Source organism: Mustela erminea, chromosome 7 (assembly GCF_009829155.1).
Source record: "Mustela erminea isolate mMusErm1 chromosome 7, mMusErm1.Pri, whole genome shotgun sequence".
Taxonomy (NCBI): domain Eukaryota; kingdom Metazoa; phylum Chordata; class Mammalia; order Carnivora; family Mustelidae; genus Mustela; species Mustela erminea.
Window position 1 is genome coordinate 53,331,234 of NC_045620.1, and position 22,576 is coordinate 53,353,809.

General features: G+C 39.1%; 1 protein-coding gene across 4 annotated transcripts in view; it reads right to left on the minus strand.

The window, feature by feature from the left end:
* The window catches only part of LIMS1 (LIM zinc finger domain containing 1), a 141,604-nt gene that overhangs the window by 55,362 nt on the left and 63,666 nt on the right, over nucleotides 1–22,576 (minus strand). Inside the window, exon 1 of one of the 4 annotated variants that reach the window (XM_032351646.1) lies at nucleotides 3,700–3,956. The exons of the other annotated variants lie outside the window; for them this stretch is intronic. Within the exon in view, the coding sequence (XP_032207537.1) occupies nucleotides 3,700–3,806 (107 nt within the window). The 5' untranslated portion in view covers nucleotides 3,807–3,956. Of the gene's footprint in view, nucleotides 1–3,699; nucleotides 3,957–22,576 lie in introns of those variants that run through there. 4 annotated transcript variants of the gene reach the window in all.

Here is a 22,576-nt window from a genome sequence, read left to right on the forward strand (position 1 = left end):
GGCCAATGTTTCTATGTAAACTATGTTTTGGACCTAGCCAGCAAAGACTTGAATTTTGAGATATCCCCAATCAGGTATTTAGAGATCCTTTATATCTATGGCAGAACAAAAGTGACTGAGAATTTTAAAGGGTGTGTGTGTGTGTGTGTATTGTTTAGGTGTGTTTTTCATTCACATTTCCTAAAAAAAAAAAACAAAAAACAAAAAACAGGGTGCAACATAGTTTGAGAAATGGAATAAATAGCTAAGGATTAGGTATATATATATAAGGGTATATCTTCAATGAGATTTTTGGGCATCAAAAATTCCAAGGGAAAAAGGGTGAATGCTCTGTAGAGGTATAAGGCTCAGAACCTGTTCTGAGCCCACTTAGATAAAAGTGTAAGCTAAGGAGTCCACTGTTTAAATGTGAAAGTTAAACCAGTTCTAGCCAGGCCACGAGGGACGGCCCTAAAGACAATCTATACGGGTATTCACAGCCTTTATATAGAGTCTTTGGGTATAAATGAATATCCGTGCTTCATCCAAATCATAAGAGAAAATAATTTCCAATTATTTCTTAGTCATGTTAGAATCTAGCCAAAATTAAGGACATGTTATAGAACTGAAGACTAAGGCCCACAGGACACTTTTTCTACTAGTAGTGACAGCTACTATTTAAATAACATAAATTGCCGCAGCACAATCCTCAAATGTAGAGATTAATGTTCTATTGTACAAAGTATGCAAGTGTATAGTAAGTTTTGGATTCTACTTTGTACTTTAAAATAAAAATCTGTTAAAAAAAAAAATCAGTGTTTTTCATGCTTCCCAAGTTTGAAGCCAGGGCTGTTTTCATGTCTTTCACTGTGCTCCTTAAACATTGTGTTTTGTTTCAGAGCACAATCTTCTATTTTAACTTACAACAAAAATTTTTTTTTGGCAATGAGCATAGCTCTTTTTGTCTCTAATAATTCTGTTAGAGTCCATAAACATACCAAGAAAGTGAACATGAGCGTGAGAAGGAATGCAAGCAGGAATGGGTCTTGTGCAATAAGGAGACAGTGTGAGAGATGTTTGATATTACTTGCATTCAAAGTCAAACAACTGCTTGCATGAAGAGCACCTGCTGGTCTGGGTTCATGTGCCAAAACCTTGCTGTGCCTTGAGGGGAAGAAGTGTGTCTAATTCATCACTTGCATCTCTATTTAGCAGAGTAGGCACCCAATAAAAATTAACTGACTAATACACAAAAAAGCCATTAGCCCTACAGCATTACACACAAAATGATAATGCCCCTGCCTCAAAGGTCGGGGGTGAGGATTGTGAGAAAGTAAATGATGCTAAATAATGGCAATTATTTTTATCCTCATTTTAAGGAGGAACAAACTGAGGTTCAACAAGATTACATAACTTGTCCAAAAGAGTGGTGCTGAAATGGGTGTGCCTACCTTCTCTGATTCCTATTAGTTAAGAAACCTGATTTAATACTAAACATAGGCTTCCTATAAAATTAAAAAAACAAACAACCCAACTCATGAATTAACAAAAAGTCCACAGAAAAACAGATAATTGCCTACTTTTACTAGTGAAGCAGTGCACTCCTAAAATTAAGAATAACGGTCGTTCTCTCTGCATGAGAGACCAGAGAAATGGTGGAAACATGAGTCCCTTATTGTCACCAGGGAACTACATGACCAGAATGGGTGGCAAAATTTTCCCCCTTAACTCAGTGGAACAAGTAATACATTTTTTTTTTTAAGATTTTATTTATTTATTTGACAGAGAGATCACAAGTAGGCAGAGAGAGAGGGGGAAGCAGGCCCCTGCTGAGCAGAGGGCTCGATCCCAGGACCCTGAGATCATGACCTGAGCTGAAAGCAGAGGCTTTAACCCACTGAGCCACCTAGGCGCCCCAACAAGCAATACTTCTCAAGAATTATTCTTCCTCCTTTGATTTAAAGTCAAGACAAAAGGAAAGTATCCAGCTGTTTTGAAGGTCATTATAATTATATAAATAACTACGTCCTTGGGCATATAAGCAATTTTATTCATGGGTACTTTACTACTGTCTGAAAACAGTTAAAATATGGTTGGTTTCAAATATTAATTTTTTAAAAAAGGAAATTCCTTAGGACCCCAAATCTGAAATCAAAACTGCTTCTGGTGGGGTACTTGGGTGGCTCAGTGGGTTAAGCATCTGCCCTTGGCTCAGGTCATGATCTCAGGATCCTGGAATCAAGCCCAACTTGGGCTCTCTGCTCAGCGGGGAGCCTGCTTCCCCATCCCTCTGTCTGCCTCTCTGCGTACTTGTGATCTCTCTCTCTCTGTCAAATAAATAAATGAAACCTGGAAAAACAAACAAACAAAAATTTAAAAACTCCTTCTTGTAACTTTCACTCTTGGATCAAGAGTAGATTGGAGTCTATAAGCAAATGTTGACTTCAGAGGACCCTACCCATGGCCTACCTGGTTAACAAGTGAGAAATTAGTATTTTCACTAAACCTCATAAAATGTGTAACAATTCAAACTCTGAAGGCTTTAAACTCTATCTAATCCAATCAATTCAAAGTTAATACATCAAAAGTACCTAAGAGACACCTGATACAGTATGAAGTAAATTCTAATAATGTTAATATCACAGTCCTTTAATGCTATTATTCTCTTCAAAATGTAATGAAAAAGTTGATAGTTTTCAAGTAAATGCTTCCCTCCCAAACTACAGCTCTCGCAGTATATATGGTAGCTAAAAGACAAATACAAACTAACATAAGTTTTAAAAAGCTTCCTTGACACTTTCTTCCCTGTCAAATTTAAATACAGAATTAAAAAAAAACTCTAAAAAATGAAGTTATAGAAAGAAAAGAAATATTACACAGCAAATACTTAAATCAAGAGTCCATAAACAAATTTAAGTACTACACAGTAAATGTAATAAAAAGAAAAGGAAGTCTCTCTTTACTGCAGCCTCCTGTTAGCAGTAAAACAGGAACACTTATCTCAGAAACAGAAAATCTAAACCCTTCAGTTAGCATAGTATTTTAAATATGGGTTAATGGTTGCAGGGACTTTTTAAAACGTAAAAATCCCAAACCAATTTTCAACAGCTGTAACAAAAACTAAAATTGTGTTGTTAGAGGCAAATTAACTTTGGAAACAAACAAGACCCCCCCCCCAACCTTTTAGTTAAAATGTTTCCAGATTTTTGATGTCCTTCCTTCCTAGGTTACATTCAATAGCTTCTGCATTCCTTTGCTGAATACATTTCAATAACAAAGAATCCTCTATGAACACCCCCATCCCCCACCCAAAACACCACAAACTAATCTCACCACCAAAATCCAAAGAAAAATTCCACACAGAAACTATGTTCTAATAGGTCAAAGCAACCTATCTTTAAGGGGGAAAAGAAAATCAATTGTTTCCAATTTTAAATACTGCTTTGATGATTATATAATTTTTAAAGACATAATACTGCAGGGTTGGGGAACAGCTAAAACAACTTACAGGATTTGTGAAGAAATGGAAAAATGAGTTCTAGTTTGCACAGTTCCAATCCAGCAAAATCTTGGGATTGTGTTCAATCTTTAATTACAGACTGAGAGATTCCAGTGGAACCTCTTCAACGTGTATTCCCCACTGCTGCATCCACTTGGACATGAATCTCGCCGCAATCACTAGGTGCCTTGACCTCCAGCCAACCATGACTTTGCACTCACCTTAGCTCTTCCTCCCGTAACCCATTTAGTCTCACACTATCGGGACGATCTCGTCTTCTCCGGTAGAGACCTGAGTGTGACAGCTCTTTAAGCTGTAATGCAGTCATATTTCTCTCTACACATTAGTTAACTGACAATCTGAAGCACTTATACTGAGCAGCGTGGCTGCCAGGGTCCAGAGAGAGCGTCTCTTGCCGGGACCTCAGCACACCTGACCAGAGTTGGAAACCTCCAGGCAAGCCCGGCTAAGCACAGCTTCCTGTTTCTCTGTTGGTACACACCCTCTTCAGAAAGGCCTGGCCCGCCTTATCTCTGGGCCTTGCACCTTGGGGAGGAGGGGGAGAGGGAGAGTCAGTTGCTCACATGTTTAATAACAAGCAAAGTTTAATTGTTATGAATAATCACACCAATTCCTTTATAAATCTTTCCAGCATCATTCTGAATTAAAATTGGGCTAAAAAGCTCCAGTAAGGTAATGACTAAAGAAGGGTCCTGCCCTATTTTATTTGCCAGGAAATCCACTAATACTGCACAAGCAGCTGTCAGTTTAAAGAAGTGCCTGGTCATCATGAGCTCTTTGGGATACTTTCCTTATAAAGAAAAAAAAAGAAAAAAAAAAAAAGGCAGAATTGTGAGGGAAGCAGTGCAATTCCTCTCTCCCTACTCTACTTTAAATCCTCTGTAGAAAGGAAGGAAGTGTCTTTGCTTTTCCCCTAAATTATTATTCAAAAATTCCTAACTGAAAGGAACTGAAAGTGGTTTCTTCTATCAGTCTCCACTCAATGATTTTCTAAATGTAACTACCTATTCTAAAAATTCCCTATCAAATGTGCACCTCAATGTAATCAGCACTGTCTGCCTAAAGGTGTTTTCGGTGCCTAATGCTGCCCTCGTAGTTGGTGGCATATTTGATCCTAGATGGTAAAGTTAGAAAGGGGTCTTATTTTGGTGCGTATGGGGTGTAGGCTGATTGTCTGCAAGAGGAGTCTGCAGATAATGGAGTACAAATAACTGTAAAGCAAATCCTTTATTGTTACTGTTACAAACGATGTGTACAGCAACACACAAGATTCTAGCCTCCACTTCTGATTCAATCCCACTCAATACACATCACCATCTCACAGACGCAGGTTAGATCCTTGGCAAGTTCTTAGCTAATAATCTGACTTCATTGTTCTAATAATTTCTCTTTGAGTAATCTGTATTAACCTCTTTCCCTTCTAGAATCCCCTCAATAAGAGCACAGAGAGATGTCTCTGAAACTTCTTTTTGCACCAAGGGTTTTAGAATTAACATATTCCATGAGAGTGTCTATATTATAAATACACAGATTAAGGTAGCCACAAAGAAAGGGGAGCCTATATCTTACTCCTTCACTCAAGACATGCAGGTGCTAGCTTCCCTCAGGGCTACAATTCCACCATCATGGAAAACAGCTTCTTACTGGTTCCATCTCCTCAGTGAAAAACAGCTTCTTACTGCTGCCATCAAAATATGACATATGTTTTTGAAGATGCAAGAAGTTACGGATTTTGTTATAAGACTAGATTTTCTTCTTATTTTATTTAGTTGACAGAGACACAGCAAGAGAGGGAATATAAGCAGGGGGAATGGGAGACGGAGAAGCAGGCTCCCTGAAGAGCAGGGAGCCCTTTGCAGGGCTGGATCCCAGGATGCTGGGATCATGACTTGAGCCCCCCAGCAACCCCCATTATAACACTAGACTTAAATAGTCACGAAACACATAAAAAAATCAAGTGACAAATGTATCTGTTTCTCTTTCTAGAAGGAAACAAACATATAAAAGGGGTAATACTGCGGGCCTCTGGGGAACTTGGTGACAGGAGCAGAAGAAAACTTTTCTGTTACAAAGTTCTGCTCTGAACTTTGAATATTCTGCCTATTCAAAGATGAATTAAAAAATTTAGAAATTTATATGTCTTTTGTACAAAGCCCTAGTATCCTACTGAGACTTAAAATACAGAAAAACTTAAAGTTTACAGTAACAGAAACATATATAATTAGAATTCCTAAAGTGTCTAATTCTCACATTTTTCTCAAGATAGGTGTGAAAAATAAATGAAGAGAAACAACCACCAATGTTCAGTTTCTTTTTTACTCAAGGCATCTGGACAGAATAGATGCCTGCTGAATAAAACACAAATTAATTTGAATTTACTATAAACACAGAGACCTCAACATTATTTTTTTTCCTGTTTCAATTATTTATTTAAATTTCAGTTAACATACAGTGTAGTATTAGTTTCAAGAAACCTCAACATTAGATAATATTTGTTTCTACAAAAGATATAAATAAGAGCTTGATTTTTAAAAGAGCTTTAAAAGAAGTAATGCAGCATGCTGACAAGGAAAAAGTGCTTGGCAACTACTAAAGGTTAACGAGACAGGAAACATCTCTCTGTGTAGGACGAATCCTGTATTTGATGAGTCTAAGGTTAAAAGGATGTGACTAGAAAAAAAAAAAAAAAGTTCCAAGCTATATAACAAACAAACTGAAACAATTCTTGCCCTCTGACTTTTAAAATGGTCGTAATGACAAATGGGAATTTCAGTAAATCAATGCTTATGGTCTAAGGAAATCGTCACAACTGAGTAAAACTAAATTCGGGGGCTTAGGGCAAAGTGCTTCTCATAGTATCTTTTCACTGAGAGGCTTCCTCTGTCCCTAGCAATCCTTCTGATGTGCTCTGAGATTTTACTGAGCTGTAAGATGAACCAGGTGGAAGATACACTGGCACGGCTGGGCACGTGCAGAATTTCTGAAAGGGAAATTCACAAATGCCACAAAACACACAACTGACTGACCACTTCATGAAGCAGCCAGATTACCAAGTCCTCTCCTCTCCTCACAACAGTGTTCCTGAACTTCAGCACCAAGGGAGGGAGAGCACACCCCTGGAGCACGCAACAAGGCAGTAACTGCCAAAGGTGGTCTCATATATATATATATATTTTTAACTTACACGCTTTTCCAGAGAAACAGAGCTATCAATGGTGCCTTCTGCTGACAGTACAGAGGGAGACCTATGCAGGTGCACTTTGCTGTGGTCTCTATACAGGGAAACATTTCATTTTAGTCCTCTAAACATCTCTGAAGGCCAGTCTAGCCTCCCATTCATTGAAGAATTCTCTACTCTCTTTCTGCACATGGCCTCACTCCTACACAGTATCCTTTGCCTGAGGTTCTGGCTCTCCTTAGCGGCTTTCAGGGCTGAGGTGCTCACTACTACCCAGAACTCCTGGGGCTTTCCCTAACCCCCATGCCCAATGGTTGTTAAGGAACAACAGCTCACAAAAGTTACTAAGGTGTGTATCTTCTATCCCACTTCCACTATAGTGCAGCTGGTCTATGAACCTAATTACAACTTTTTGTTCACTTCTTCCAAACTGTTGGGTTCTCTTTGAACCTGCACTTTGACATAATTAGATACCTGGCAATTATAATTAGATACCTGTTCTAGCTTAACCTCATCAGAAGAGCTGATAATTTCTCTTTTAAGTTTAAGACCCTGGTGGAATGACTAATTACAAAGTTCTTTGGAGTATCAGACAGGTCCTATTTTGCCAGGCTCATATCTAACCCAGTTGTCTTTCGCCTTTCAGAGGGCCGGGGACATTTTATGAATCTGATGAAAGTAAGTAACTCCCAGAAAATGCATGTAAGCATAAAGTTTAATAATCATTTCAGGGAATTAATGGTTTCTTCAGAAGCTAACAGATGGACTTTACCTTGGATCTTCCAATGTGCACTGCTTTCCCCTCTTCTCTAAAAACCTGTAGCGCTTCAGAGTGCTATAGGTTTGGTTCTCATTTGTTCATTAATATGTATTTACTCAGTGCTGTACAGTGGGCCAGATAGTTTCAGTAGAGTTCCTTTGCTTCCCCTTCACTTCTCCTAACCAATCTTTCTGCCCCTGAGCTTACCCTCTTCCAATCTATCCTCCAAATTTCAAAGTGCTCTTTTAAAATAAACTGATCATGTATTGATGCTGCTAAAAAACTCTTCAGTGGCTCACTGCCATGAGTCACCAACAGAACCCTGCTGAGCCTGCACCCTCCTCACATCAGCACTTAAGTCTAGGTAGTTCCCACGACAGACTTCACTTCCTCTCCCCTCCTGCATGGCCTTTCCACACACAGCTTCATAGGACTAAAAGATGGACCAGGTCCTAACCATCCCACCGGGACTCATCTCTTACAAGAAGCATTTCTAGACACTAAGTACCCACAGTTCCCTTTCTGTTGCTCCCAGAATACCTTCCCCCCACAGCTATGCGTGCTTCCTTCTGTCATCATAATCATATCGCCTTGTGAGAGGTTCTCTACCTACCTATCCCCTTAGGATAACAGGTCTGCAAGGGCAGCAACATATCTAATTTACAACCATGTCTACAAGGCCACATACATACACGGTAGACATTAGTTAAGTAAGTTCCTTGGTTTAGTGGTTCAACCAACTGACTTTGAGAACCTGATCACTTTACAACACTACTTGTGAGATTCAAGCTCCACATTTCTGAAACTTTTTTTTTGTTTTTTTTGCATTTAACACTCAATAATAGCTAAATGAGATTTAAAAAAACCAACAACAACAAACCATTTTATTTATTTATTGGAGAGAGAGAGAGAGATTGAGAGTGCATGAGCAGTGTGGACAGGCAGAGGGAGAGGGAGAAGCTGGCTCCCAGCTGAGCAGTGAGCCCGAAACAAGGACCCCAGGATCACGACCTGAGCTGAAGGCAGGTGCTCAAACAACTGAGCCACCCAGTCATCCCCTAAATGAGACTGTTAAAAGGCACATCTATTCCATGGTTTTGCAAAAATTTACTTTTGTTGGTAAGACTGTAGAATCTCAGAAGTTTTTCATATTTGTAGAGTTGAATAGTACCTCCCACTGTATAAATACTTTGTTTGGGATAAAAATTTTAAAAAATTAGCCTAGATTTTTACATATACCTGACACAGTCCAGTTTTTTTTAAGTTGAAGTATAATTAGTTTTGAGTGTACAATATAATGACTCCACAATTCTATACATGACTCAGTGTTCATGATAAGTGTATGCTTATGACATAGTCCAGTTTTTAGTGAACTTGGTCCAAGTATTCCTTCAGGCATGAGAGGGCAAAGAAATCTAGTTAAACATCAAACCTCTAGGGGTGCCTGGGTGGCTCAGTGGGTTAAAGCCTGTCTTTGGCTTAGGTCATGTCCTCAGGGTCTGGGGATCGAGTTATGCATAGGGTTCTCTGCTCAGTGGGGAGCCTGCTTCCCCCTCTCTCCGCCTGCCTCTCTGCCTACTTATGTTCTGTCAAATAAATAAATAAAATCTTAAAAAAAAAAAATCAAACCTCTAAAATTGATCATTAGTGTTACTGAACTGTCAATCTTCCTCCAACAAAGAAATAAGACCATGGCAAACTGGCTTCTGTGGCAGAGTTAGAGTTAGTTGGGCCTCATTAGCAGTACCTTTTGTACTAGCTACTAAGAGAGCCTGTAAACTGGTTAAACAGCTGTACATTTCCAGGCCATTTACTTCCTTGTGTGACATACTATAGAAGAAGAATTTTATATTTTGCAATAACTTTGAACTTAATGGAAACGAATCCTTTTTTAGTTTTAATTTTATCTTATGAATAGTCATTTACAGGGGAAAGCAAACTTTCTCAAGTCAAGCAAGAATATCATCCTTTCTCACTATGTCTAACACCTTCCTCTCCCAAACAGTTGCTTATCAGCCATGTTATCTCCCTAAATGAGACCTTCCGAGAGTGTTCTGGGCTATCAACAGGAAGGACGGACCCAGGGTTGAAAACAAATCTGAGGCAGAAGAGTTCAAACTCTTATATGCCGAGTTCAGATTAACCAGAGCAAAGAATATGAGAAGGCAGAATCAACTTTTGCAAAAAAACCATCCCAGAATCTGAAAAAAAAAAAAAAATCACCCCAAAACGCGATCCCATTCATAAGTAGGTGCAACTGTCTACAAGTCCCTCTGAATTTTTTCTTTAATCAGCTTTTCTGTAACTCACTCAAGATGAACACACCAAGTGGACAGGCTAACCTAACACGAGAAGCTCGTGGGAAGCTCACTGAATCATTCTGAGTCAGAGACAGATTGAAGTTTCTCTCACAACTAGCAGCCTGAGGTCATCTGCAGTACTTTGTTAGACAATTAAAGAATGTTTTCAGTGCAGTGACGCAGTGTGTCTGCAGCATCTCCACAGCTGTGGAGGCCGAAGAGAAGGTAGAATTCCTTTAGGAGTTCCCTGGACATCATAAGATGATCCTGGGTATACTACATCAACAGGGGGAGCAGGACCAGTTTACCACATCATTATGATGGTCAATGGACACGATTTTAAGGCCCATCAGTCTGTTTGTGCTGCTTGGGTAATTTTTTGATTCAACTGTTCAACTGGATGCAGCAAAAAAAGGAGGCAATTAAGAGTCATCTGGGGGCGCCTGTATGGCTCCGCCGGTTAAGCAACTGCCTTTGGCTCAGGTCATGATCCTGAGGTCCAAGGACTGAGTCCCGGGATGGAGTCCCAGGATTAAGTCCTGCATAGAGCTCCCTGTTCAGCAGGGAGTCTGCTTCTTCCTCTGACCCTTCTCACTCGCATGCTCTCTCTCTCAAATAAATAAATTAAATCTGTAAAAAAATCATTTTTAGATGCTGCCGTCAAAATATGGCAAGTTTTCCTAGCAGATTTCAAAGGAATTTGGAATAAAATTTCAAGTAACCTATCCCAACCACATTTTTAAAGGACTAAGTACAGGGGAAGCTGGTATAAGAATACAAGAAGGAAACCAGAAGACATTCCACATTTGGTAGCTTGCTTGCTTTGGTTGGCATATAAGTACAGGAAGTCATTTAACTATCAAAGCCCTCAATTTTTCCATTTAGAGACAGAATCAACCGAATAGATATCAGTGATCTTTTCCCTAAATTAACATGACTTGATTTTAAGAGAGGACCCCAGTAACATGACGTGCCAATCTTGATGAAGCTCTGGCAACACACTTTACCCCTAAATCACTGTGTTAGTGAGAAATCCCATTCCTGAGTAAATCAGGAACACAAGACCAGGGTTTATATATCAGCTTTTCAACAAACATTGCCTGGAGCCTAACACATGCCAGGTCCTCAGAGTGTAGAGGCAGGAACAGAGAAGAAAGATACTAAGCATCTCTTAACTTCTCTTGATTGTTGCTCTCCTCTTCACTTTCTCTTTGGGTCAAAAGAGCTGCTCCAAAGATAAGATCTAACAAGGATATAAATACCACGTGTTTTAAAAAGAAATTCTACTGGTAATATTTCAATAAAAGAGAGCTTTCCTGATTATCCAGATTTTTACATAATTCAACTTACATGTATCTTGATATAAGTTTTTATAACATTGCTATTTTTTTCCTACTCTTTCTACCTGTCTACCTCATAGGGCATTGATATCTGTGGAGCACATCTCTAAACTAAACCCTCATTTGGAAAAACACAATAGGTGAAGCAATTGTGTGTAAGAGGACGAAAGAAACAGTCATTTCCACATTCTAAGGCAGGCAAAGTCACAAGCCAGCAACTGTGGTCTTCTGAAGATCCGGAAGAACAAACATGGTTCTGCTCCCTGCCCTGGAATTTCAGAGGTGTGTCTTAAAAACTAAACCACAATACCTGCGCTATAGGACTCATTACTACAGGTAGTCCACAGCAAAACTATTTTCACCAAGTTCTCAAAATATTTCCAGGTTCTGTATGAGGCCTCACCTTAAAAGCAACAACATAAAAAAAAAAAATTTTGTTAACTCATTTCTAATGTCAGCATCATCCCTTCACTTACTGTTATTTTTCTCTCCCTAACTCAGAAAACAGGATTTTTAAGAAAGCTCTAAAGATATAATTATTTTAATAAGGACAATATTTCCTGTATAGTTTTATATTCTAGAGTGATTGGTGGCAATTATTTGGCACAAAAAGGTATTCATGATATAGTGCTGTGTGAAACAAAGGTTACAGGACACTGTACACTGTTTCCATTTTATATGAAAAGATCATATATGTATACACCATGTATGTGTGCACATCCACACATCCACAAATACCACATCTGGAAGAGTATACACCAAAATATCTCTGGTGGGTAGGATTTAAGAAGATTCAAAATTATTTTTTCTTATGGATTATCTGTTATTTTCTAAGTTTTTCAAAATAGACAAATATAGTTCTGTAGTAAGGAATCAAAATTTAAAATGCTTAAAATAAGAAAACAAAAAATTAAATGAAGAATACTATTCCATATTCCAAGGGATTTGTAATCAAATCAGGAAAAAATGACACCTCATCAATGTCAGTATATGTAATCAAATACTGATGCATCCCCTAAAGCAGGCTGGATTTGAGTGGGCACTGTACAGGAAAGGATCTGGGGAGAGGGAAGTGGAGGGCACTCCAGGTGGAGGAAACATCCTCCCATGTGACTGACAGATATGTCAAAGGGACAATGAGATTGGCAGAGCAGTGGACCTTCTATGGCAGGACCACAGTTTTCAAGATGGTATGAGGAAAATGGAAAGTCGTGCAGAGGGTCTCCTTGCCCAAGTATGAGGGGCCAGATGAGGTTCTCAAGAGAAAGGGAAGGGGGACAGACAACATTACATAGGCCTGACAGGGTACAGAAGAGTGTGCTGTGACCTCCCCATGCCAATCATTACATTCATACGCGTTCAGCGAGCACCTAACATGTGGCAAGTTCTGCTCTAAGCACTAGGGACCCAGTGTCCTTGAGGAGCTTGCAGTCTACCGGTGGTACTAGTACTAACCATGTAATCACACAAATATATTTAAAAACATGTCAAATGATAGAACAGGCAGCCATGAGAATGCCTACAACAAGGAGCAGAGAAGGGATGGCAAGGAAAGTTTCCTGAAACAGAAACATTAGATCTGATACCCCAAAAACCCAAAAGATGAGAAGTCACTAAAGGCTAAAGGGTGCAAGGAGCATTTGTGGAAGCAGGGCCAGTTGGTACAAAGACCCAGGGGGCAGGAGGAAAGGAAATCCGACTGTGTGGCTAAAGGGAAGCACTGGCAGGTGAGATGAGAGACAGGCAGTGGCACGTTTCAAAGAGCCTCACATTTTTTAACCTTAGAACAACGGGAAACCACTGTACTGTTAAACAAGAGACTGACACGATCAAATTTGTTCCACAAAGATTCTTCTCACAGTGGCATCTGGGGAGGGTGGATTTTAAAGGGCAAGTGGGTATGAGCATGGAGGCAGTCCAGGAAACAAATAACAGCCAGAGCTACAGTGGTATGAGAGGAATTTTGGAGGTAATAGAGATGCAGGGGCTATAGACTAGCCACAGGAGAGGCAGTAAGCACTGAAGCTGTTAACATTTCCCCACATTCTGTTAGTGACGTAGCAACCACACCGACCTGGTGAAATACAGCATAAGCTGTACTTCATGTTCCTTCAAACTTGTCCACTGGCAGGCATTTTAAACCTACTCTGAATCTAATAAAATAGTTTTTAAAGAGTGTTTACAAAAGAAAAAGCTGGGACACAAAAATGTTCACCTCCCTGACTATAAAGTTCAAAGTCTCCTGACTCTCTAATACAGCTGGTCACTATTAACAACAGCAGGGTTCTGAGTGCCTACCAAGCATACTATGCATGCCATCTAATTCAATTTTTTTCTCCATCCTATGAGGTGTGTATCATTATTTTTCCCGTTTTGCAGGTGAAGTAACTAAGTGCTAAAACAGTTAAATGTCTTGACCAAACAGCATAAGCAGTAAGGGAGATAGTATGGATTCCAAGTCAGGTCTACCTGATTCAGATGTTCCTGTTTTAGCCATTGACTGCACTGTCTCTGGGACCCCAAACACTCCCCACACAGAAAAACAAAAGGTCTACTCTGAATTAGAACTGCCTCTCAACATTGACAAACCTAACCCAAGAAGCTTCTGGAACAATGACAGGCACAGAAGCCCTGAGGACAAGTCCCAGACTGTAAACACAGAGGAGAGACCGCCAAGCTCACCACAGCAAGCCCACACTTTCCGTCCCTGAAAATGAAAAGTTGTCTAGTTATGCTCTAGATGAATATCGTGAATGTGCAGTCTAAGGGTTTGGAAGGAGACCTGTGGTATACCCCTGTACAAACCCCACTAATACACATTTTCCTCCTTGGCTAATTTTCTCCTACCAGTCTGGAAGCAAAGGCCAATGAAAGAAAGGAGTCTTCTATTTAACTGAATTCTGGGATTTTTTACAGTTCTGCAGTTCAAAGTTACCAATGCTGCTTTATTTCCTTGCAGAGTTTATGTGATGACTCAATGTTTCCAAGAGTTCTGGAAAAAAAGGGCAAAGATTGTAATGAAAACAGGTTTCCTCTATCAGAACAACTCTGCCGAAACCATGCACACTGTTACGCAGCAACGCGGGAGGCTCTGGAAGCAACCGAGACAAAACAGAGATGTTAGGAGGGTGTGGGTGCAGGAAGAGGCACTGAGAATGTGACCAAACCCATTTCAATTCCTCTAAGAGCACTTTACACCACAAACAAATGTTACAGTTTAAGCCACATAAACAGCCACTTAATGAAGGAGGTGATTCTAAAACACAAACTAACCACTATGTGAGACTAATCGAGGGGAAAAAAAGTATGGTTTCATTCCCTGATCATGATCTTAAGAAATCCTTGTCAAGGTAAAAAAATTAACTCCTGAAGCCCATATTTGATTGATCTATACATACTAGAGAAATATGTTTTTTTTTTAAATTTATTTTTTTAAAGATTTTATTTATTCATTTGACACAGAGAGATCACAAGTAGGCAGAGAGGCAGGCAGAGAGGAGGAAGCAGGCTCCCCGCAGAGCAGAGAACCCGATGCGGGACTCGATCCCAGGACCCTGAGATCATGACCTGAGCCGAAGGCAGCGGCTTAAACCACTGAGCCACCCAGGCGCCCTAGAGAAATATGTTTTACTGAATAAAAATTCTTAAGATAGAGGTGAAATACTTAAAACTGAATGAGATCGCTGTCACAGAACCAAAGCAAAGGAACTCATTCTAAGCAAATGGTCCCCCACCCCTTGCCATGGGAGCCAGAGTCTTCGCTGACATTCACTATGATTTAGGAAATACTACTTTTGTCAAGAGCTATGTTTACTGAGTTCTTTCCATGTGCCAGGAACTCTTTGAGTGCTAGGAACTCTTTGAGCACTCTGCATGCATTTATCAAATTTACTTTCTGCAATGGTCAAATAAAGTAATATTATTATTTCCATTTTAAAGATGATGAAACTGACGTAGCAGTACAAGTAATCTAAGATCACACAGTTTTTATGTGATTAAGAATTTGAAACCTTATACTTGGTTTTAATCACGCTTTTAACCATTACAGGGTATTGCCTCCTAGCCAGAAAAGGGCTATTTTTCTCAACAGAAGACACCTTATGATCAGAAATTATTTTAAAATTCAACCAAGGCTAAATGCAATGTAGTATCCTAGTCTGGATGCTATTAAGGTAATGTAAGATGTTAACAAAAGAGGAAACAGGGTGAGGGGAATAGAAGGATGCTCTGAACTATCTTTGCAACTTTCTCATAAATCTAACATTATTCCAAAACAAAAGTTTATTTGAAAGATTCAAAACTATAATTCAACATGACAAGAGAGCTCGTACCTCCAAAAAGTAATTACAGGAGAGACAAATGGGGAAGGAGTTTTCCTCCAAATTGAAAGAGATTTAAGAGATGTAACAATCAAATGTATTATTAAAGTATGGCCTTTGTTTAGATCCTGGTTCATACAGGCCAAGTGCAAAGGAATATTCTTAGGATGGGCAAAAAATTGGGGCACCTGGGTGGCTCAGTGGGTTAAAGCCTCTGCCTTCGGCTCAGGTCATGATCCTGGGGTCCTGGGATCGAGCCCCGCATCGGGCTCTCTGCTCCGTGGGGAGCCTGCTTCCACTCCTCTCTCTCTCTCTCTGTCTCTGCCTGTCTCTCTGCCTACTTGTGATTTCTCTCTCTCTGTCAAATATATAAAATCTTTATTTTAAAAAAAAAAAGGCGAAAATTTTTATCAGGGACTGGGTATTGGATGATGCCAAGGAATTATCACTCATTTGGTTAGATGTGATAATAATGTGTTTATATAAGAAAATGTCCACATTATCAGAGAATAATTCTTAAGTACAATGGGATGAAATGACCTAATGTCTGGGATTTGCTTTTATATACTTCAGTAAATTAAGAGGGGAAAAAAAGGTCCCAATAGCCAAAACAATCTTGAGAAAGAATAAAGCTGATTTCAAACTATATTACAAAGCTACAGTAATCAAAATAGTATGGTATTGGCATAAAACACACACATAGTTCAATGGAACAGAAAAGAAAGCCTGGAAGTAAACCCGTGAATTTATGGTTAATTAATTAACTTTTTAAAAGATTTTATTTATTTATATGAGAGACAGCAAGACAGAGAGCATGAGTAGATAAAGGGGCAGAGAGGAAGGGAGAAGCTGACTCCCCGCTGAGCAGGAAGCCCAATGTGGGACTCAATCCCAAGATGCTGGGATCATGACCTGAGCTGAAGGCAGACGCTTAACTGACTGAGCCACCCAGGTGCCCCTATGGTCAGTTAATTTTTAACAAAGGAGCCAAGAACATACAATAGAGAAAGGAGAGTCTCCTTTAAAAATGGTGCTGGGAAAACTGAACAGTTACATGCAAAGAATGGCACTCGAACACTCTCTTAAACCATACACAAGCACTAACTAAGATGGATTAAAGACTTAGGGATGTCTGGGTGGCTCAATCATTAAGCATCTGCCTTCAGCTCAGGTCATGATCCCAGGGTCCTGGGATAGAGCCCCGCACTGGGCTCCCTGCTCAGCGGGAAGCCTGCTTCTCCCTCTCTTAGTCCCCCTTCTTGTATTCCCTCTCTCGCTGTGTCTGTCAAATAAATAAAAATCTTAAAAAAAAAAAAAAAAGACTTAAACATAGACCCAAGACCACGAAACTCTTAGAAGTATACATAGGCAGTAAGCTCTCTCACATCATCTTCACAATGAGGTTTTTTTTTTTTAATTTGAAACCAAAGGCAAAGGCATGGGAAGCAAAAATAAACACGTGGGACTACATCAAACTAAAAAGCTTCTGTACAGCAAAGAAAACCATCAACAAAATGAAAGGGCAACCTACCAAATGGGAGAAAATATTTGGAAACCATATATATGATGAAGTTAATATTCAAAATATACAAAGAACTCATACAACTAAATAGCAAACAAACAAACAAAAAACACAACCGATTAAAAAACAGGTGGAGGACCTAGACATTTTTGCAAAGAAGACATATGGTTGGTCCAAGAGTGCTTAATATCACTCATCATAAGGGAAATGAAAATCAAAACCACAGTGAAATATTACATCACACGACTTAGAATGGCTATTAACAAGACAAGCAGTAACAAGTGCTAGCGAGGATGCCGAGAAAAGGGAACCCTTGTGCGCTGTTGGTGGGGACGTAAGCTGGTGCACAGTCACTGTGGAAAAAAAATATGGAAATTCCTCAAAAAATTAAAGACAAATACCATATGATCTAGCATTTCCACTTCTGGGTACTTATCTGAAAGAAATACAAACACTAACTTGAGAATATATTGCACCCCTACGTTCACTGCACCATTATTTACAATAAGTGTTCACTGATGAAAGAATGGATAAAGAAAATGTGACATATAGGGTTGCCTAGGTGGCTCAGTCAGTTAAGCATCTGCCTTCAGCTTGGGTCGTGATTCCAGGGTCTTGAGATCGAGCCCCGCATCAGGCTCCCTGCTCAACAGCGAGTCTGCCTCTCTCTCTCCCTCTGCCCCTTCCTCTGCTCTCTCTCCCTCTCAAATCAATAGAAAAACTTTTTAAAAAATGTGATATATATGTATGTGTATATATAAACACACACACATACATGTACGTATGCATGCATCCACAAATGGAATATTACACAGTGGACTATTACTCAGGCACGAAAACGAATGAAATTTTGCCATTTGCAGCAACATGGAAGGACCTTGAGGGCATTATGCTAAGTGAAGTAAGTCAGAGAAAGACAACCACTGTGTGGTTATTATATCTCACTTTTATGTGGAGTCTAAAAAAAAAAAAAGACTCGGAGAGACAGAGAACAGATTGTGAGCTGTCAGAGGTAGGAGTTAGAGGGGTAGGCAATGTTAATGAAGGTGGTAAAAATGTAAACTTCCTGTCATAAGACAAGTCATGGAGATACACAGTGCAGTGACTATGGTTCAAAATACTGTACTGTGTATCTGAAAGTTGCTAAAAGTAAATCTTAAATGTCCTCATTACTAAAAAAAAATTTTGTAACTATCATAACAGATGTTTAGACTTACTGTGATAATCATTTCACAATACAGAAATATCAAATCAGGGCGCCTGGGTGGCTCAGTGGGTTAAGCCGCTGCCTTCGGCTCAGGTCATGATCTCAGGGTCCTGGGATCGAGTCCCACATAGGGCTCTCTGCTCAGCAGGGAGCCTGCTTCCCTCTCTCTCTCTCTGCCTGCCTCTCTGTCTGCTTGTGATCTCTCTCTGTCAAATAAATAAATAAAATCTTAAAAAAAAAAAAGAAATATCAAATCATTATGTTGTATACCTGTATGTCAATTATATCTCAATTTAAAGAGAGAGACAACAAGAATATAGGAAGCAAATATGGTAATACAGTAAGTAAATCAGGATAATGAGTATATGGAGAGTCATTTCCTCCAATTTTATATTAGAAAATTTTCATAATAGAATTAATCTAACTTAAAACAAAATTCAACCAATGAGAATGAAAGCAAGCATGACTACCTTGATGTCAGAACACAGTACCCTGACAGCAGTATGCAGTCCCCAAATGCAATGACTGGACAATAGAAAGTCTGGGGCAGGCTTCCTGGGTTTACTGGGTGCTTTCTGTAATGAGGCATCTGACGATTTTACATCTGAGGGATGTTTAAATAACTTCATCACACAAAATACAGTAAAGGACATGTTAAATTTCAAAAGAAGCACACAGGAAGAGAGGAAAAGATAATATTCTAGGTAGAGAAAAAAGAACTAGAACAAAGGCACAGAAAAATGGAGAGCTGACTCAGAGAAAAGTAGGTAACCTCATTCTGTGGAAACACAGAGGAGCAGAAGGATGTGGGAGATAAGGCATCAAGGCAGTCAGAGCCATATTTTAAAGATCTGTCAATGCCAGGCCAGGAAATTTATGTGAAATGTGATAAAAGGGAATAAATGGTTTGGATCCAGGGTGGAGAGGGTTACAGGCCTGGAGACATCCAGCTGTGGAATACAATCTAGGTAGCAAGATGTGCCACGGAAGGAGGGAAAGAGAAACTCCAGAGTGGTGGCTGAGCTTTCGGGATTTGTCAGGTGAAAAGTTGCTGAGAAAAAACAAAACAAACAAGAAAAGCATATACACCTAAACAGGAAATTCTTTTGCAAGCACAGCCAGATCATGGCCCAACAAGGCCACTTCAAACCCTCAGCACTCTCAAATCATCCACCCTCCCTCTTTTCCCATCACTCTTGTGGATAACCTCACTTACTTTAGAGAAAGCAGAAGTCATCTGACAGAAGCCACCTCAACCGTCTACAAGTCCACATTTTCACTATTCTCCCTCTTCTTTCAGATGACTTCCAGTTTCAACAGAATTTAATAAATGGCACAAAATAATGCTCGTTCTACATTACTGTTATCTTATTGTAGTGGTGATAATAATAATACTTGTGGTGTTAATGCTCTATATACTATTTCATTTAATGGTTACAACACCCTGTGAAACAAGTGCTACCCCTATTTTGCAGAAGTAGAAACCAAGCTCTGTACTTAATAAATGACAGCAATGGGATCCGAAAGGGTATACTAGGTCCCCAGCTCCCCAGTCTATAATCACTCTACTCCTACTGTCTCTCTAAATGTCTATCCTTAAGAAAAAAAGATGTAAAAAATTGTGATCTCTTCAATGGAACACTAGAAAAGAAGAAAAGTCATTCACTCACTAGAACTACATAAATCTACATGAATAAATCTAAAAAATGTTAAGTGAAAACCCAGAGTTTCATAGTAACACAAACAGTATACACTATATAAAATCTAAAATAAAAGAAACAATCTCATGACTGTTAAGAATACATAAATGTGTAATGAAAATAGAAAGATATATAGAGAAGTAATACAAATTTAGGAAAAGAGTTTCCTAACAGAGGGAAAGTAGATGTAGGGGATAACTGGAACAGGAAAGTGTACCAAGAAATTTTAACTCTATTTGTAATGTTTTCTTAAGATACGTGACAGATATTTGACTAAATTCTATACTTTCTTCTTTTTGTCCTTTTTTTTTTTTTTTAATAAAAAAGAAGGATAAAGACACAGAGCAGACACTCAGAGCATGTCTGTTAAGTCCACAAGTTTCAAAACACTGTTTCTGCCATCATGTGGCTCCTAAAGATATTACATGCTCACACTTTTCAGAAAATGAAAGGAGGTTTAAAAGGGGCATTGTTAATTCTCAGGTACAGTATCAAATGAATGTCATCCATATGTGAAAGCCTGAATAGCCACCACTTACTATATGATCACTAATATAATGATATTATATTACTAATATACTAATATAATAATATAATGATAACTTACCACTTCAAAGTAATATTTAATAAAACAGAAGACATAAAACATTATGCTGGTACAAAAGAGTAACACTGGACCCCTATCTTACACCACTTACTTGAAATGGATTAAGGACTTACATGTAAGACCTGAAACTATAAAACTCCTGGAGGAAAAGTAACTTGACATCAGTCTTCATAGTGATTTTTTGGATAACACAGCAATAGCACAAGTGACAAAAGCCAAAAATCAGTAAGCGGGACTACATCAAACTAAAACGCTTCTGCACAGTATAAGAAGCAATCAACAAAATGAAAAGGCAGGGTGCCTGGGTGGCTCAGTGGGTTAAGCCGCTGCCTTCGGCTCAGGTCATCATCTCAGGGTCCTGGGATCAAGTCCCACATAGGGCTCTCTGCTCAGCAGGGAGCCTGCTTCCCTCTCTCTCTCTCTGCCTCCCTCTCTGTCTACTTGTGATCTCTGTCAAATAAATAAATAAAATATTTTTAAAAAGAAAAAATGAAAAGGCAACCTAACACTGGAAAAAAATATTTTCAAACCATGTATCCAACAGGGATTAATATCTAAAATATATGAGGAATTCATACACCTCAATAGCCAAAACACAAACAACCTGACTAAAAAATGGGCAGAGGCCACGAAGAGATTGCCTAAAGACATATAAATGGCCAACAAGTTCATGAAAAAGTGCTCAGCATCACCAAGCATTATGGAAATGCAAATCAAAACCACAAGGAAATATCACCTCATACCTGCTGGAACAGTTATTATCAAAAAGGTAAGAGTTAAGTGTCAGCAAGAATGTGGAGAGAAAAGGAAACCCCCGTGCACTGTTGGTGGGAATGTAAACTGGTGCAGCCACTGTGCAAAACACTATGGAAATTCCTCAAAAAATTGAAAATAGAACTAGAGGCATTTATATCTCAATAAAGGTAGAAAAATAAAAATTAAAAAAAAAATTTGTGGGGTACCTGGATGGCTCAGTTGTTAAGTAGCTGCGCTTGGCTCAAGTCACGGGATTGAGCCTGGCATCTGTGCTCCCTGCTCAGAGGGAAGCCTGCTTCTTCCTCTCCCACTCCCCCTGCTTGTATTCCCTCTCTCACTATCTCCCCCTCTGTCAAATAAATAAATAAAATTTTTTTAAAAGTACTTTGCTAGGAAGCACGCTCAAAAAGAAGATGATAATGAGAGTTATTGGATATAAACTGTTTAAGAGAAAAGGATCAACATAAGACACATTAGAGACAGTAAGGTTAAATAGTCAAGACTAGCAAAAACAGATACAAAGGGCTAGCTTTCAGATGCAATTCCCTGAAGAGGTAAATGAAGACCTAGACACATACTTCAAAACCTAGAAGTAAATTAGCAAAAAAGAACACAGTAAAAAGAACTAGCCCTAGTATTAAGTTTCACTTAATTTTGTACTTTGGAATTTAGTACCTTTAGTAGCAAATTTTATGAGAAATGAAGGTCTGTCTTTTTTCTGAATATTTAGGTTAAGAGAAAGAAACCTAAAATTTCTATCACAGGGAATCTTAATTAGATAGAAACATGTCATTGCATAAAAATAATTGCATACATGCACTACTGATACGGTAAATTAGACAAATGGCACGATTTCATTATGTTCTATTTATCACCTGTGGGGGAGTAGGGAAACTGAATCTAGTACAGCAGCGCCCACTACGTCCTTTATCTTGATCAAAGGCATTCTTGGTCATCTGGCTGCCAAGCTAAAAATCTCAAAGTCTTTCTCAGCAACTTCCTTCTCACCAACAAAGTCACTAAAACCAGTACACTTAATATATGAAATGTCATCTCCATTCTTCTCTTCATTGACTTTTCTGAGCCCAACACCCTCCCCATACCATACTGCATACCCAACTGATGTTCCCCATCCTCACGCTTCCTTCTATAAGAGGCTGGGTTCAGAGTCAGCCAGCCTTGAATTCAGATCCCAGCTTTGGTTCTTACTAGCTTTTTTTTTTTTTCTTTCTAATAAGGGATGGTTATAACCATACCCTATACAGCTCCTATGAAAAGCAGATGGGTTAATGGAAGGAGTAAGGGAAACCTCACTGGAAATGGAGTTGGGAAGACCTGAAGGGGGAGCTCTCACCAACGTACCACTTGCAACTGTCTGCATAACTTGC